Source organism: Cucumis melo, chromosome 4, assembly GCF_025177605.1.
Source record: "Cucumis melo cultivar AY chromosome 4, USDA_Cmelo_AY_1.0, whole genome shotgun sequence".
Taxonomy (NCBI): domain Eukaryota; kingdom Viridiplantae; phylum Streptophyta; class Magnoliopsida; order Cucurbitales; family Cucurbitaceae; genus Cucumis; species Cucumis melo.
Window position 1 is genome coordinate 15,345,898 of NC_066860.1, and position 13,951 is coordinate 15,359,848.

At 31.2% G+C, this 13,951-nt stretch overlaps 1 protein-coding gene across 1 annotated transcript; it reads left to right on the plus strand.

The window, feature by feature from the left end:
* Positions 1-4,570: 4,570 nt before the first annotated feature.
* Positions 4,571-9,415, plus strand: LOC103489935 (protein ALTERED PHOSPHATE STARVATION RESPONSE 1-like). The gene is made up of 4 exons (XM_008449280.3): positions 4,571-6,020; positions 6,610-6,785; positions 7,030-7,253; positions 8,338-9,415. The coding sequence occupies exons 1-4, from the start codon at positions 5,030-5,032 to the stop codon at positions 9,113-9,115; spliced, it is 2,169 nt and encodes a 722-aa protein (XP_008447502.2). The 5' UTR covers positions 4,571-5,029; the 3' UTR covers positions 9,116-9,415.
* Positions 9,416-13,951: the final 4,536 nt, after the last annotated feature.

Genomic DNA, 13,951 nt, shown 5'->3' on the forward strand with positions numbered 1-13,951 from the left:
AACCTTCTATTTAATAGACCGTAATAGAAAGTCAGATTACTATTTATGTTAATTTTAATTTTATCTCATTTAAAATAATTTTATGTTTAACGCAACGTTCACAACACATACAATCTATATAAAGTTAAAAAACATTAAAATATTTTATAGAGAAACGTCGTGAAAGGTTTGTTTAGTTTCGTAATTCCAAAATGAGAAACATAACCATATACATAAGTTATGTTTTATTAACAAGAAATATAATATAATTTGATTATTTAAGGATTTAGTTGTGGCTTACATAAAATATGGTTTTTTTTAACCACAAAAATAGTGGATTAATGTGCTAATTTTTTTTTAATCTACAATGATAAGTTTTTAAATAATAAAAGAATATCTTAGACTTTTTAATGTGAGTTTTTGTTAAAATGCAATTTCTTAAAATTTGAATCGAAGAAAAAACGTGATTTCTCAAATAAATATATAAAAAACAAATAGATTTCATTATATTTAACATGAAGTATATATAAGATAAGTTGTACACTTTGAGTAAAAAATTTTCATCATAATTCTTTTCTTATTTTAAAAAATATTGGATGATGTAGGTTAATCATTTAGTTCTAAAATTTAAATTTAAACCATACTATTGTTTATGTTTTTCTATTATTTTGAATTGGATGATTCATTATGGAAAACTTACGTAAATCTAACAAAATTATAAACTATTTACGGCTTGCGTAACAAAGCCCACAAGGTTAGACATTTTTTAAATATTTCAAGTTTGCCCTTTCATCTTTCTTTTCTTCCTCGCTAGTTGTCTTCCTCCTTTTATTTCGTCTTTCCCGTTTTCCCCTGTCATTTCGTCTTTCCCGTTTTCCCCTGTCATTTCGTCTTCCTTCTTTTCTCCTTTTCTTTTTTGCAATTTCTTTCCATCATCTTTCTTAATTTTCAATTCTTTATTTATGTCGTTTGATCTTTCTATAGTTTTTCTTCTTTTTCTCTTTGTTTTTTTTCGCTTCAAATTCTTTCCATCGTCATTCTACTTTTCTTTTTCTTTTTTCGCTGCGATTTCTTTCCATCGTCTTTTTTTTTTCTTTTTTACGCGTTTACATTTGGTAACCAAATCTAAACGATGTGTACAACAAAATAGCAAAATATCGTATATAAAGAATCTTGAAAAAAAATCATTTAGATTGGAGTAACCAAATGCAAAGGATCGTGTAAAAAAACAAAAGATTGTGTTTAAAGAATCTTGAAAAAAAATCATTTAGATTGGAGTAGGCAAATATAAACGATCGTTTACTTTTTTAAACGGTCGTGTATAAAAAATCTTGACAAAGAATCATTTGGAAAATAAAAAAAGTAACGATTGTGTAAAGAAATTTAAACGATCGTGTAACAAAATAATTTAAAAAAATCGTGTACCAAATTTTAAAAAAAAAATTATTTAGTTCCCAAATCTAAACGATCGTCTAACAAAATTAAACAATTGGAATTGAAAAGATAAATTGTAGTCATATCTAAACAATCGCTTATAAATTGTAGCCATATATAAACGATCGCATATCAAACAATAACCGAATCTAAATGATCGCAAATATATTACGCGAGCGTTATTGACAGGAAATTTTTGGTATTTTACACGGTGGACTTCTTGATTTTTTCCGTTTTTTGAATTGTTCGTAAATATTTTGCCACTTTTTTATATTTTTGAGAAGACCTCATTCATTGTTCTCTTAATTTTAAACTTTCATTTAAAGAAAATTATTTCTATTTTTTTATTTCTTGATAATTTTGTTTTACTTTAATTTAAACCAACTTATTATTTCTTTTATTTGATTTGTAAGATGTGGTTATTCTTTTTATTACGGGATATTTTAAAAAATATAAAAAAAGGACAAAATATTTATACTCTATAAAATAATTCCAAAAACAAAAAAAAAGTCAATAGGCTCATCGTGTAAAATACAAAAAATGCTCTGTTAACCACAATAACGCGCGCATAATATATTTGCAATCGTTTAGATATGGTTATAATTTATACGCGATCGTTTAATATGGCTATAATTTATATGCGATTGTTTAGATATGACTACAATTTATCTTTTCAATTCCATCGTTTAGTTTTGTTACACGATCGTTTAATTTGGTTACGTTTAAATTTGGTTATACGATGGAACCCAAATCTAAATGATTTTTTTTTTTCAAAATTTGGTACACGATTTTTAATTCTTTTGCTACACGATCGTTTAGATTTTTTTACACGTTCGTTTACATTTGGCTACTCCAATCCAAATGATTTTTTTTCAAAAATTTTTATACACGATTTTTTTATTATTTTTACACGATCGTTTACTTTTTTTTAAACGATCGTTTGCATTTGATTACTCCAATCTAAATAATTTTTTTTCAATATTCTTTATACACAATCATTTATTTTTTTACACGATTGTTTAGTACTCCAATCTAAATGATTTTTTTTTCAATATTCTTTATACACGACTTTTTTTTTACACGATAGCTTACATTTGGCTACTCCAATCTAAATGATTTTTTTTTCAAGATTCTTTATAAACGGTCTTTTTGATTTTGCTATTTTTTGTACACGACCTAAAAAAACGAAAAAAGAAAGACGATGAAAAGAAATCGCAGCGAAAAAAGGAAAAGTAAAAGTAGAAAGACGATGGAAAAGCAAAAAAAAAAGGAAAAGAAGAAAAACGATGAAAAAATTAAACGAATTGAAAAATAATAAAAATGATATAAATAAATTGCAGAAAAAAAAGGAAAGAAGAAAAATAAAAAGTTGTTATACTAAATAGTTCGGTGTTTTGTTAAAATTTGTCATCCTTTAAAATTTAAAGTTTAATTTAAACTGAAATATTGTTTGTTTGCATAAAATTTTGTAATAATTCGTTCAAAAAGATACCTTTATTATCCTTCCAATTTTAATTATTCTGAAAAAAAACTATTTGCTTTTAGAAATTACAACATATAATCTTGTAACCAATTATTAAATAGGGCAATTGTAGTTAAAAAAAAGTAAAAAAGAAAAAAAAAAGTGCATAATTATTTATAAAAGTGTAAAAGTTATAATTTAAAGTTTGAAATCGACTATGACTGTTTTTAACATTTTTGTTTAGGTAAGAACTCCACCTTATTTAAACTTTTGTTTTTAAGACCATCAAATATTATAAATTGTTAAAAGAGTAAAATATTTGTAATTATATAATCTAAATTTAGACAAAATAAAAGAAAATTTTAATTACAAAGTAGAATGTCCATTCAAAATTTATAAATTATACATTTCATAGAAATTAAACATTTTTATCGTATACTATAATTAAATTACCGAAATTGAATTTGTTATTGAATCAATACAAAATCAATAAATCTACGATACAACACCTTAAAAATTGATTAGAAAATATATTTTTAGCTTATATGCATAACACTTATTAAATTCAAATCTATCTTGAACAATTAGATCTTAGTTAGAGAATATAAAAGACCTATATAACAAAGAGCGTTTTGATTGAACAACGAGAACTTCGCTACTTATAAAATTATATAAAAGGAAATTAACGAGCAACAATAATATAACAAAATATATTTTTTTCATTAAGAAAAGCAAAGAAAGAAAGAGTGAATAATGAAATTATATAATAAAACAAGCCATTTAAAGAATATTGGAAGTTTTGTGAGTGTCGTTCGATGTATAGTTGATGGCGTCATCAAAGACCTTGCATCTCTATACATAGGTTCGAAAGAACAAATATATACCTCGAGCTTAACACCAAATTCTCCTAGATATATATATTTATTTTATTGCTCATATTGGATCTTATCTTACAAAGAAAATTGGGAGTGTGAACATGAGTCAATGTGACGGGAAAACATAATGTCCGGTTGATAGAGGGGTAAATGTAGATGTACAATTATTAAAAGAACCCATATTAATTACAAAAATCAATGAAATTAAAAGGACAATCACAATAAGTTACATTTTAGAAAACAAGAAATATTTGAAACTATTTTAAAAAAATTATTTAATCTATTTAAAACTTTTACTATATTTTGCAAATTTTTTTTTTTCATTTATAATAAAAAAATCAAACTAAGAAAGAAAAAAAGGCAAAATAAGCAGTAGAAGATTCTCCCTATTGACTGTTATCAGATAGTATTGATTATCTCCCAAAAATTCTTACCCGTTTTCTTCTTTCCTGATATGGTATCTTCGGCAACAACGACGACAACTAATGACAATGAATAGAGATTTTTAGTGTGGAAAACAAGAGCAATAAAGTGAATAAAAACGTGATCAGAAGTAAAAAGAATGAGCAAAAATAAGAGGGAGAGCGAAAATGGGAGTAAAAGGGAGAATATGAATCGATGAGTTAGTAAAATAAAGGGGTAGAACTAGAAGACCTGATATCGAAAAAGTGGGTCAAATTTCAATTTAATCGCGAAATTTATTGATTAATTCGTACAAGAATTGCAATAATTTAGAATCTCAAAGCACGAGACGATCTTAAAAGTAGAAGCTTTAATGGCGATGGAAGTGATGCCCACTAAACAGAGCATCCATTCCAAAGAAAAAGAAAAATCTATACTATACACACACGACGACAAGACAACAACAATATACGTTAATTTTAAATTTAGTTAAAACACAAAAGAAAAACAATTTTACAGCAAAAATCCTTCGAAAAGCTGCATGGAACGTTGAAAATCGGGGCCACCAATGAACAATCGCGTCAAATTAGCCATATGTTATCACTTTCATTACACACTCCCAAAACCCACTTTTATTCCACCGCAAAATCCTCTCTCCGCCATTTTTTCCGGCGACAAAGCATCTTCCCTTTCCCCCTTTTCACTAAATCCCCCCCTTTGTCCTCCTCCTCTTTGATTTCACTGTAATGTTCCTCCTGATGAGTGAGCGGCTTTGTTCTCTTAGATTCTTTCGATTTCTCTAGCTACAATTTCTGGGTTTCATGTCCCATTTCTGATTTATCGCCCTACCGGCGTTAGTTCTTGCTGTGGAGCTCAGATGGGTTGTTCCCAGTCGAAGATCGAGAATGAAGAAGCCATTGCGCGTTGTAAAGATCGGAAGATTCATATGAAAGATGCAGTGGCAGCGCGTAATGCTTTTGCAGCTGCTCATTCCGCTTATGTTATGTCTTTGAAGAATACTGGAGCTTCTTTGAGTGATTACGCCCATGGAGAAGTTCAGAATCCTCAATTGCTTAATGGGTCTGCTCAATCGAATCCGAACATTGATTCTGTTGCATCGTCTTATGAACCTCTAGTGCCGCCACCGCCGCCTATTCCGGATTTCCCTTCTCCTCTTCATAGGGCTGCTAGCATGCCGGAGATGAACATTCTCAAGTCCGATCTGAAGCCGGTTGGTCCCATTATCGAGGAGGAGGATGAGAATGAATCTGATAACGAGGGCTCTATCGGTTCGTTGAGGAGGAGGAGAAGCAAAAAAGGTAGCGGTGGTGGTGGGAGTAGCCGAATTGGGAACAAGGAGCTTGATGATGAGTTAGAGGGTCCGCCGCCGCCAGTGCCGCCGCCACCGTCTAACACGCCACCGCCAAATGTGAACCGGCCACTGCCACGGGCACAGCAACAGGATTCAACTTATGATTACTTTTTTGGTCTAGACAATATGCCTGGTCCGAGTTTGAGTGAGGCTGAGGAGGAGATTGAGCGCAACCAGTTTGATAAAAGTCCTGAAAGGGAGGACAATGATGAAATGGAGAATCAAAGAGGAGAGAGCAACCAAGCTGAGGCAGTGGAGCCACCGCCGCCGCCTGCTGTGGCAGAATCATCAGCCATAACATCAAAGAGCTTGAAGAAGGTGGGGGGAGTGAATTCCATGGACGGCAGAAGGATGAATGATGCTAAATTTAACTTGTTGCAGATATTTGTGAATCTTGATGATCATTTTCTCAAGGCTTCTGAGAGTGCCCATGAAGTATCCAAGATGCTTGAGGCTACTCGACTGCATTATCACTCCAATTTTGCTGACGGCCGAGGTACTAGAATCTCTTGTTTTATCATTCAAGCTTGTTGAAGGCCTCTAGTAGAATAGCTTTGTAACATGATGTTTATCGCATGAAAGCTATTTGGGTCCTTTTTTTCTGTCTAAATCTCTGTCCAGCTTGTGGTGCGAGATATTGCTTTCGATTCTAAGAATATATGACCCCTGCTTCACTTTATGTGTGCTTGGAGGAAGGCAAGCGAAGCTTGTGGGGGTGAAGTTGCTTATGTTGGAGTTTTTGAGTTGAAAGTATGTAGCTAACTAAAATTTGGATTTAGTGTGATTTAGTATAATAACCTATGTAACGTGGTTTTCCTACTGGTATAATTAAATTGACCGGAATCCATCATGTAAGCTTTTAAGTTTAGTGGTGATTTTATAGGGGAGGGAAGTGTTTCTTGTGCTGTGGAGCTAGAAATGGAAAGACTGCCTCTCGAAGTGCTTGTGTATTTTGTATTCTGTTTGAACAAGACCCATCATTCTCCGGCCTCATATAGGTTCCCTTTGAGATATTGTGGGGCTTTATTTGTATTTATTGTTCAGATTACTGAACAACTGGGTGACTTTTGCTGTTTTCCTATCAGGGCACATCGATCATTCTGCTAGAGTCATGCGTGTTATTACATGGAATCGGTCATTTACAGGACTTTCGAATATGGATAATGGAAGAGATGATTTTTATGCAGAAGATCAGGAAACTCATGCCACTGTGCTAGATAAACTACTGGCATGGGAAAAGAAGTTATATGATGAAGTGAAGGTACATTCAAGTGTCATCTTTCTTATTGTTATTCCTACTTGTATGGCAATTTTCTTTTGAAGAAATTGTGTAATAGCCAATAGCCATGGGAAATTGTGATTTTGCTCTCAATTAATTACGTTTTATTGTCAATGGATATTGTTTTCATTTGGGTTTACTGTCTATGATGGGAGCTCATCTTCATTGTGATGCTAAAAGGGAAAGAACTTTACTGACTTCTATTGTGATCATTATTTTTCAATAGGCAGGTGAGATTATGAAATTTGAGTACCAAAGAAAGGTCGCTTCATTGAACAGGCTGAAGAAACGAGGTTCTAATCCAGAAGCATTAGAGAAAGCTAAAGCAGCCGTGAGTCACCTGCATACGAGATACATTGTTGATATGCAATCATTGGACTCAACTGTCTCGGAGATTAATCGTTTGCGAGACGAACAGTTATACCCAAAACTCGTACAGCTTGTTCATGGGTAAGTTGTATTTTCTTTATATCTGTTCGTGGGTAAGTGGTATGAGGTTAGAACTAGTCGCATGTCTAAATCCCCATACCTTCCTTTTAACATTTGCATTTTAACTTAGTAACAAAAATCCAGAGATGCTGTGTTCTGACTTAATAAGAAAAACCCTTTTTGTCTCCAAAACATAAGCTTTGGAGCATGCGCAGAGTTTATAAGAAAATCTTTCTATTGGTTCAGTTAATTTTTCTAATCTTTCTAATCTTTCTATGGGATGAAAAAATTACTTGATCTCAATTTCACTTGCCTTCTTACTATTTTGTCAACAATTAAGCAAAAAATCTTTCTAATGGTTCAGTTAATTCTTATGTTGATGTAGATAGGGACACTACAAAATATAGTTGCTTTGTGCTATATACTGTCCTTTTTGAATAGATGCAAGGACTTCTTTAGTCTGCAATGCATAAGTATATTAAGTTCTGACAAAACTCTGGCTTGAGGCAGTTCTCTGAAAAGTGAAAGTATGGAATTTGGCTTTATCTGTGAGACCCATTGCCGAAGCCTTGGCATGTTCAGCTAAGCTTTGACCAGTACACCATTGGTCCATTGTTGCCTAAGAAATGGTGCCCGTCTCCTTTTTCTTGTAGAGTATGTTCAGCTTGAGCTTATTGGAAAATTTTGTAGTACTAGTTATAAATTAATAATCATTTGATGATGTGTCAACTTATGAAGGAGAGTAGTAGGTACTATTGTAGTGTTAGAAATTTTTCTGAGCTTATTGCATATGACTTTTAAAATGATTTTAATATCAGATATGGTTGAGTATTGGTGATAGAGATATTGGAGCATTGGTGAAAATTAAGGCTCATCTTAATGGAATACTTGACAGGTTTTGGTGAACAATGTGGTAAACCTATGTTTGTTGTAGTAGACTGACTTTGTTCTCGTGGTGGGTCCTAAGTAGATTTTGGTTAACTTGATATAACGGATATCCAATTTTATTGATTCCTAAATCTCACTACACTTGTTCTTACCTAAGCTATCTACTATCGCAAAAGCTAATACGTTGCCAACACAAATGTTTTTTAATGTATTGCAGGATGATGTTGATGTGGGACACAATGCGAATGCACCATGAAGAGCAATTGAAAATTGTGAATGCATTGAGATATCTGGATCTCTCTCAATCGCCAAAAGAAACTAGTGTGCATCACCACGAGCGTACGGTGCAGCTTTGCAATGTTGTCAGAGAATGGCATTCACAGTTTGAGAAGCTAGCATACCGTCAAAAAGACTACATCAAAGCATTAAACAGTTGGTTGAAACTAAATCTAATTCCTATAGAGAGTAGCTTGAAAGAGAAGGTTTCTTCTCCACCAAGAGCTCAAAATCCACCCATTCAGAGACTCCTCATCGCTTGGCACGATCAACTCGAAAAACTCCCAGACGAGCATCTTAGAACAGCAATATCTAGTTTCAGTGCTGTGATCAGTACTATTATGCTGCAGCAGGAAGAAGAGATGAAACTGAAGTTAAGATGTGATGAGACCGAGAAAGAGCTCGTGCGAAAGCAGAGACAATTTGATGACTGGCATTACAAATACCAGCAGCGGAGAATGCCAGATGAGTTGGACCCCGAGAAGTCTGAAGAAAACTCACAGGACGCCGCAGTTACGGAGAGGTTTGTTGTGGTAGAGTCGTTGAAGAAGAAATTGGAGGAGGAGAAGGAAACTCATGCGAAGCAATGTCTTCATGTGAGGGAGAAATCACTGGTGAGTCTTAAAAATCAATTGCCAGAACTCTTCAGGGCATTGTCAGAATTTTCTTCCGCGGGTTCGGAGATGTACAAGAACTTGAGGCTGATTTGTCAAGTCTAATAATGGATTGGAAGCAATGGCCCAGCAAGAGACTTTCCTTGTAAGTTTTGTATAATTTCTTCTGCGTTATTTATTTAACATTAAAACAAATCTTATGGAATCTTCACAAAGCTTTGGAACTCTTCCATTAGCTTTGTTTGTTTTATTATGTTTTGGCTGACCATCACCCAGAAACTAATGAATAGCCACCTACTTTGCCCCGTTTCAATTCTTTCGGGTTGAAATGGTATGATGAAGTAATATATTCTTTCGTGTATAAGTTTGATCTACTATGGATATGAAACATCATGATTTATAGCAGTGTAGACAATCACACTATAATCTTTTTAATGTTTATTTTCTCAGTATTAAACTGAAATTATAATTTTACATGTTTGGCACTGTTGTGGGCTACTTTCAATAACCAAAAAAGGAGCCCTGGAAAAAGGGGAAACTGCAGCATTTAGAATATAAATTATAATTGAATGGTTGTGTAGGTAGTTAACATTATGTGGTTATTTGAAAAAGAGGGATTAAAAAACAAATAAAGATTTAAATATTAAAAGTATGAGGACCAAATAAATAAAAATAAGAGAAAAATATCTAAATTAAAACCTTAACTAATAATTAGATTGCTTTAGACTTTAATTTTTTGCGATTGTATCAATTTAAAATTTACTTATCATTATCTACCATTATGTATGTATTCCATAAATTTTCCACTCCTCTCGATCTGCCACATAACAACTAGAAACTCGACTAGATTGTCATGGTCTTGAAGCCAATCAAAATGGTCCAAAATATTAATCACTTTTTGATCACTAATACATACTATACTAAGTTAAGCACTCGATTAATAATAAATTATTATTATTATTATTATTATTATTATTATTATTATTGTTATTGTGATTGAAAAGAATAGAATTTATTATATTTTGACTAAAGAAGAGACAAAGCAAATGCAACCCATTAAACATCTCTCCCATGTGAGTTAGAAAAAGAGAACCCTCTTTCTAGGGTTACCACACACAAAAAAGAATCCCTTTTGTAAATATAAAAAAGAAAAATGAGTATTGACCCTTCCCACTTTTTGACACATTGAACGTTATTATAAATACCCCCAAACTCCAAACTCCCTTCCTCCCTCCACAACCCAAAACAATCGAATATTCATAATGGAGTTGAGTTGTGTGAGGTGGTCCGGCAGCCGTGTGTATGTGGCAGCCGGGGTTTTGAGGTGCAAGGCGGGGCCGACGCCGGAGATGAAGAAGAAGAAGAAGAAGAAGAAGAAGAAGAAGATGATGATGATGATGATTATGGGGAGATGGAGAATGGTGTGGAGAAGGATGAAGAAGAGAATAATAATGTTATGGAGATGCAGAGCACATGAGATGCGGGTGCAGGGGTACGATCGAGAGAGTTATTTACAGAATTTTGATGATGGGTTTACGATGATGATGATGATGGGAGCCATTGGTGAGGATTCTGATGTCATTTCTCGATCTTTCTCTGCTCGTTTCGCCATTTCTCGTCCTTTGTCCTCTTAGCACCTCTCTCTTTTCCCTTTACCAACTCTGTTGTTTTAGCTACTCGTGAGGGCTAAAGTCAGATTGTACATAACCTTTTTTCTATTCTCGAGAAAGCTCTTTATCACTAAGTTGGGAAAACCTTCCAACAATAAAATGGTTCAAAATATTTTTAAAATATAAACTTAAGTCAAAGATTCAAATCTTATGTTTACCATTAGTAGTGTATCAAAGTAAACAACACTATAAATATAAATATAAATTATTGTTCAGAATAAGATAGATTTAAACAAAGTTAAAGTTAATTATGAGATAGTTTTAAAATGAAAAGATGGATCAAATATGGGTTTTGTTTGGCATAGAAAATTATTCAGAAAAGTAATAGTTTTATAATCACAGAGATTAGATAGTGATATAATGAATATAAGGTCCCAAGCTGAACATTCTTATTGTGAACTTTGAGAGGCCAAAAAGTCCATTTCATACAACTCATTTACTCAACACATTCATCTCTTTTATTATTATTATTATTATTATTATTATTATTATTATTATTCCATTAAGCTTTTCTTTTCTTTTCTTTTCTTTTCTTTTGTTTAGATTAAGATTTAAGACTCATTCTCAGTCTCATTCTCTGCCACATATTAATTTTAAATCGCCAATTTGTATCTAAAATTTTACAACCACCCAAATTCATTATCAACTATATAACAATATCAAGATTATATGAAACGGAATTCAATTATTTCCACTGCATCAACCATTATAAAATTGCACTTAAATAGTACCAAATTAATGATATGTAAATCAAAAAATTGAAGAATGAGCTTGATTGTTTGTAGGATCAAATTGAGTAATTAACGATTAGGATAAATTAAGTTTTTACTATCGAATTCATGTAACGATACAATGGGAGTGAGAAATGTTCAAATCTTATTAATGATAAACGAAATTAGGTAGAAACAAACGTCGATTTTGACTAATACTAACCGCCATCATAAATAGTTATATATACGTATATATGTGTGTCTGTTGGACTTATTTTACTTTAATCGACGTAGTTTTTATATTTTTTTTGTTAAATAAAATAGAATCAATTAGCCTTCATTTCTATTTTTATAAGATTGAAAAGATAGGTATGATTCACATTTTTAAAGATTTGATTAAAATGGTAGTCAGCAATGGCGCTTTGAGAAAGGAAGAAGGCTTGCAGTTGGAGCCTTATGGGCCATTCACCATTACTACTCCTCACTTTCAAATGGACAATCTACACTAAAATACAAATGTTAGGTTTTAAATACAATCAAACAAATAAGATTAGAAAAAAAAAAAAAAAAACACATCATTTTCAAATATTTTAATAATAAAAAAAAAAGTTAGATATATAGATTTACTTATAATGTTAGTGGAGAAAATAATTTTATTAGATATAATATTGTTTTTAAAGTTTATATAGTGCATATGATATTTTGAGAGATGAAAATCTAATGAATGCAATCCCAACCTCCAACCACAAAAATAAGACAGCTGAAATATTCAATGGGAAATTTACAAAAATGAAATCAAACATAATTGAGGCTTGGGAGTTGGGTCACATTTATACATTCAATTTGATTAAGGACATCCTTTAATTTTAGAAGATTTTATAATTAAACCTTTGGAATAATAATGTACAAAATCACTCTTAAATAAATAATTGTACTAATAAAAATTGAAATAGGCTGGAAGGTATTAATTATTGTATGAAGTGAAAAGGGAAGGAGAATATATGATGTAAAAAAGAATGAAAATAGAGAAGAATAAAATAAAGAAAAGTACTGAGAAACACACAATTAATTAACTATAACATCACCAGATTGTGTTTGTTTTTATTAAGAAGAGGAACCATCCTTTTTTTGTTTTTATTAATTTGTAAGTAATGAGATAGAGCATGAACAATCACTTCTTCTTACCTCACTCTATTAAACATACATTATTATATTTGCTTTTTTTCTATCTCCCTCTCTATTTTCTTTTTTTATAAACTAAAACAAAAACGTTTTACAAAAATAAATTAATTTATTAAAATACTGCCTTATTAATCTTACTTTTCATTACTCTAGTTTACGTTTACGTATATTTGATCTTAAGGGTTTCGTTTTAATTAGTTCATATATACGTTTCGGTATAGTTTCGTTCTTAAGCTTTTGAGTTTTGCTTTTAATATGAAACCTATGTTATAAGATCTATTGTGTTTAATGTTTACTCATTAATTTAAAATAATTGTACTGATAATGAAAAATAGTTTATAGTCATTAACATATATATATATATATATTTGAAAGATCAAAAAGATCTTAGGTTCAATTTTTACGAATGTTTGTAATTTAAAAGAATTAAGTAAATTTTTCGATCCTTTAAAATTAATTAATTAATAAACATAAAAAACAGAAAGAGAGAATTTAAATATAGATTTTAAAATCTAGGAATCAAATTCAAATAAACAGACCAAATTTTATTACCTTAAATTCTTGTGTTTTATTTTATTATTAAATTAAGTTGATTGATAAAAAAAAGTGAGGAAATATTTTGGAATGTGAATTATTGCATATGAGTGGATGAATGTCGGATATATAAATTAATTAGTTTACATAAGATATGATTTTCTTTAAATTAATTAAAACATTAATCATATGATGTTTTTGAGGAGTATAATCTATAATGTATACTGTGACTAAAACACACCCTTTCAATTAGACGAGGAGCCATGAAAGACGAGGAGCCAATTGAATATCAAAAGAAAAAAAAGGCTCATCACAAAGTAATTAAAGAGCTCTTTGTTACACATTTAACACTGTCAAACTATCCGCTACATTATGACGACGTTCTTTAAATCATTTCTAAAATGGAAATAACATTTTCTACTCATTCTATAGAATGCAATCAATGTAAATGATTTTGTTTTTTAGTATAGGCTTTTAAATTGAAAGACCTTTTCTACTTCAACATATTCATAAATGTTTAATGGTACATTTGGTTTAAACTTTTCAAGTGTTTAATTTCGATAGAAATTGTAGTGTTTGACAATAACTCAAAATGACACTTAACCAAAATAATTTGAGATATAAGTTAGTTTGAAAAAAGTGTGTTTGTGAGTACTTAATTGGAAATTGTTCCCAAATTTTATGATATATGAAAAGGTGAACAAAACATCTTTACACCACACTTATTGATAGTTGTTGCTCTCGAAAACTATCATTAGTGATAACTCCGACTGCCTTTGCCGAGAATAAATCACCCCCACCTCACCATTGGTTATAGTGTTTTAAAAGCAAAATTGAAGTTAATA

Coding starts and splice junctions, on each gene's coding strand:
- LOC103489935 (XM_008449280.3), top strand. CDS start 5,030: ATGGGTTGTTCCCAGTCGAAGATCGAGAATGAAGAAGCCATTGCGCGT. Junction 6,786..7,029: donor AGTTATATGATGAAGTGAAG/GTACATTCAAGT, acceptor ATTTTTCAATAG/GCAGGTGAGATTATGAAATT. Junction 7,254..8,337: donor CTCGTACAGCTTGTTCATGG/GTAAGTTGTATT, acceptor AATGTATTGCAG/GATGATGTTGATGTGGGACA.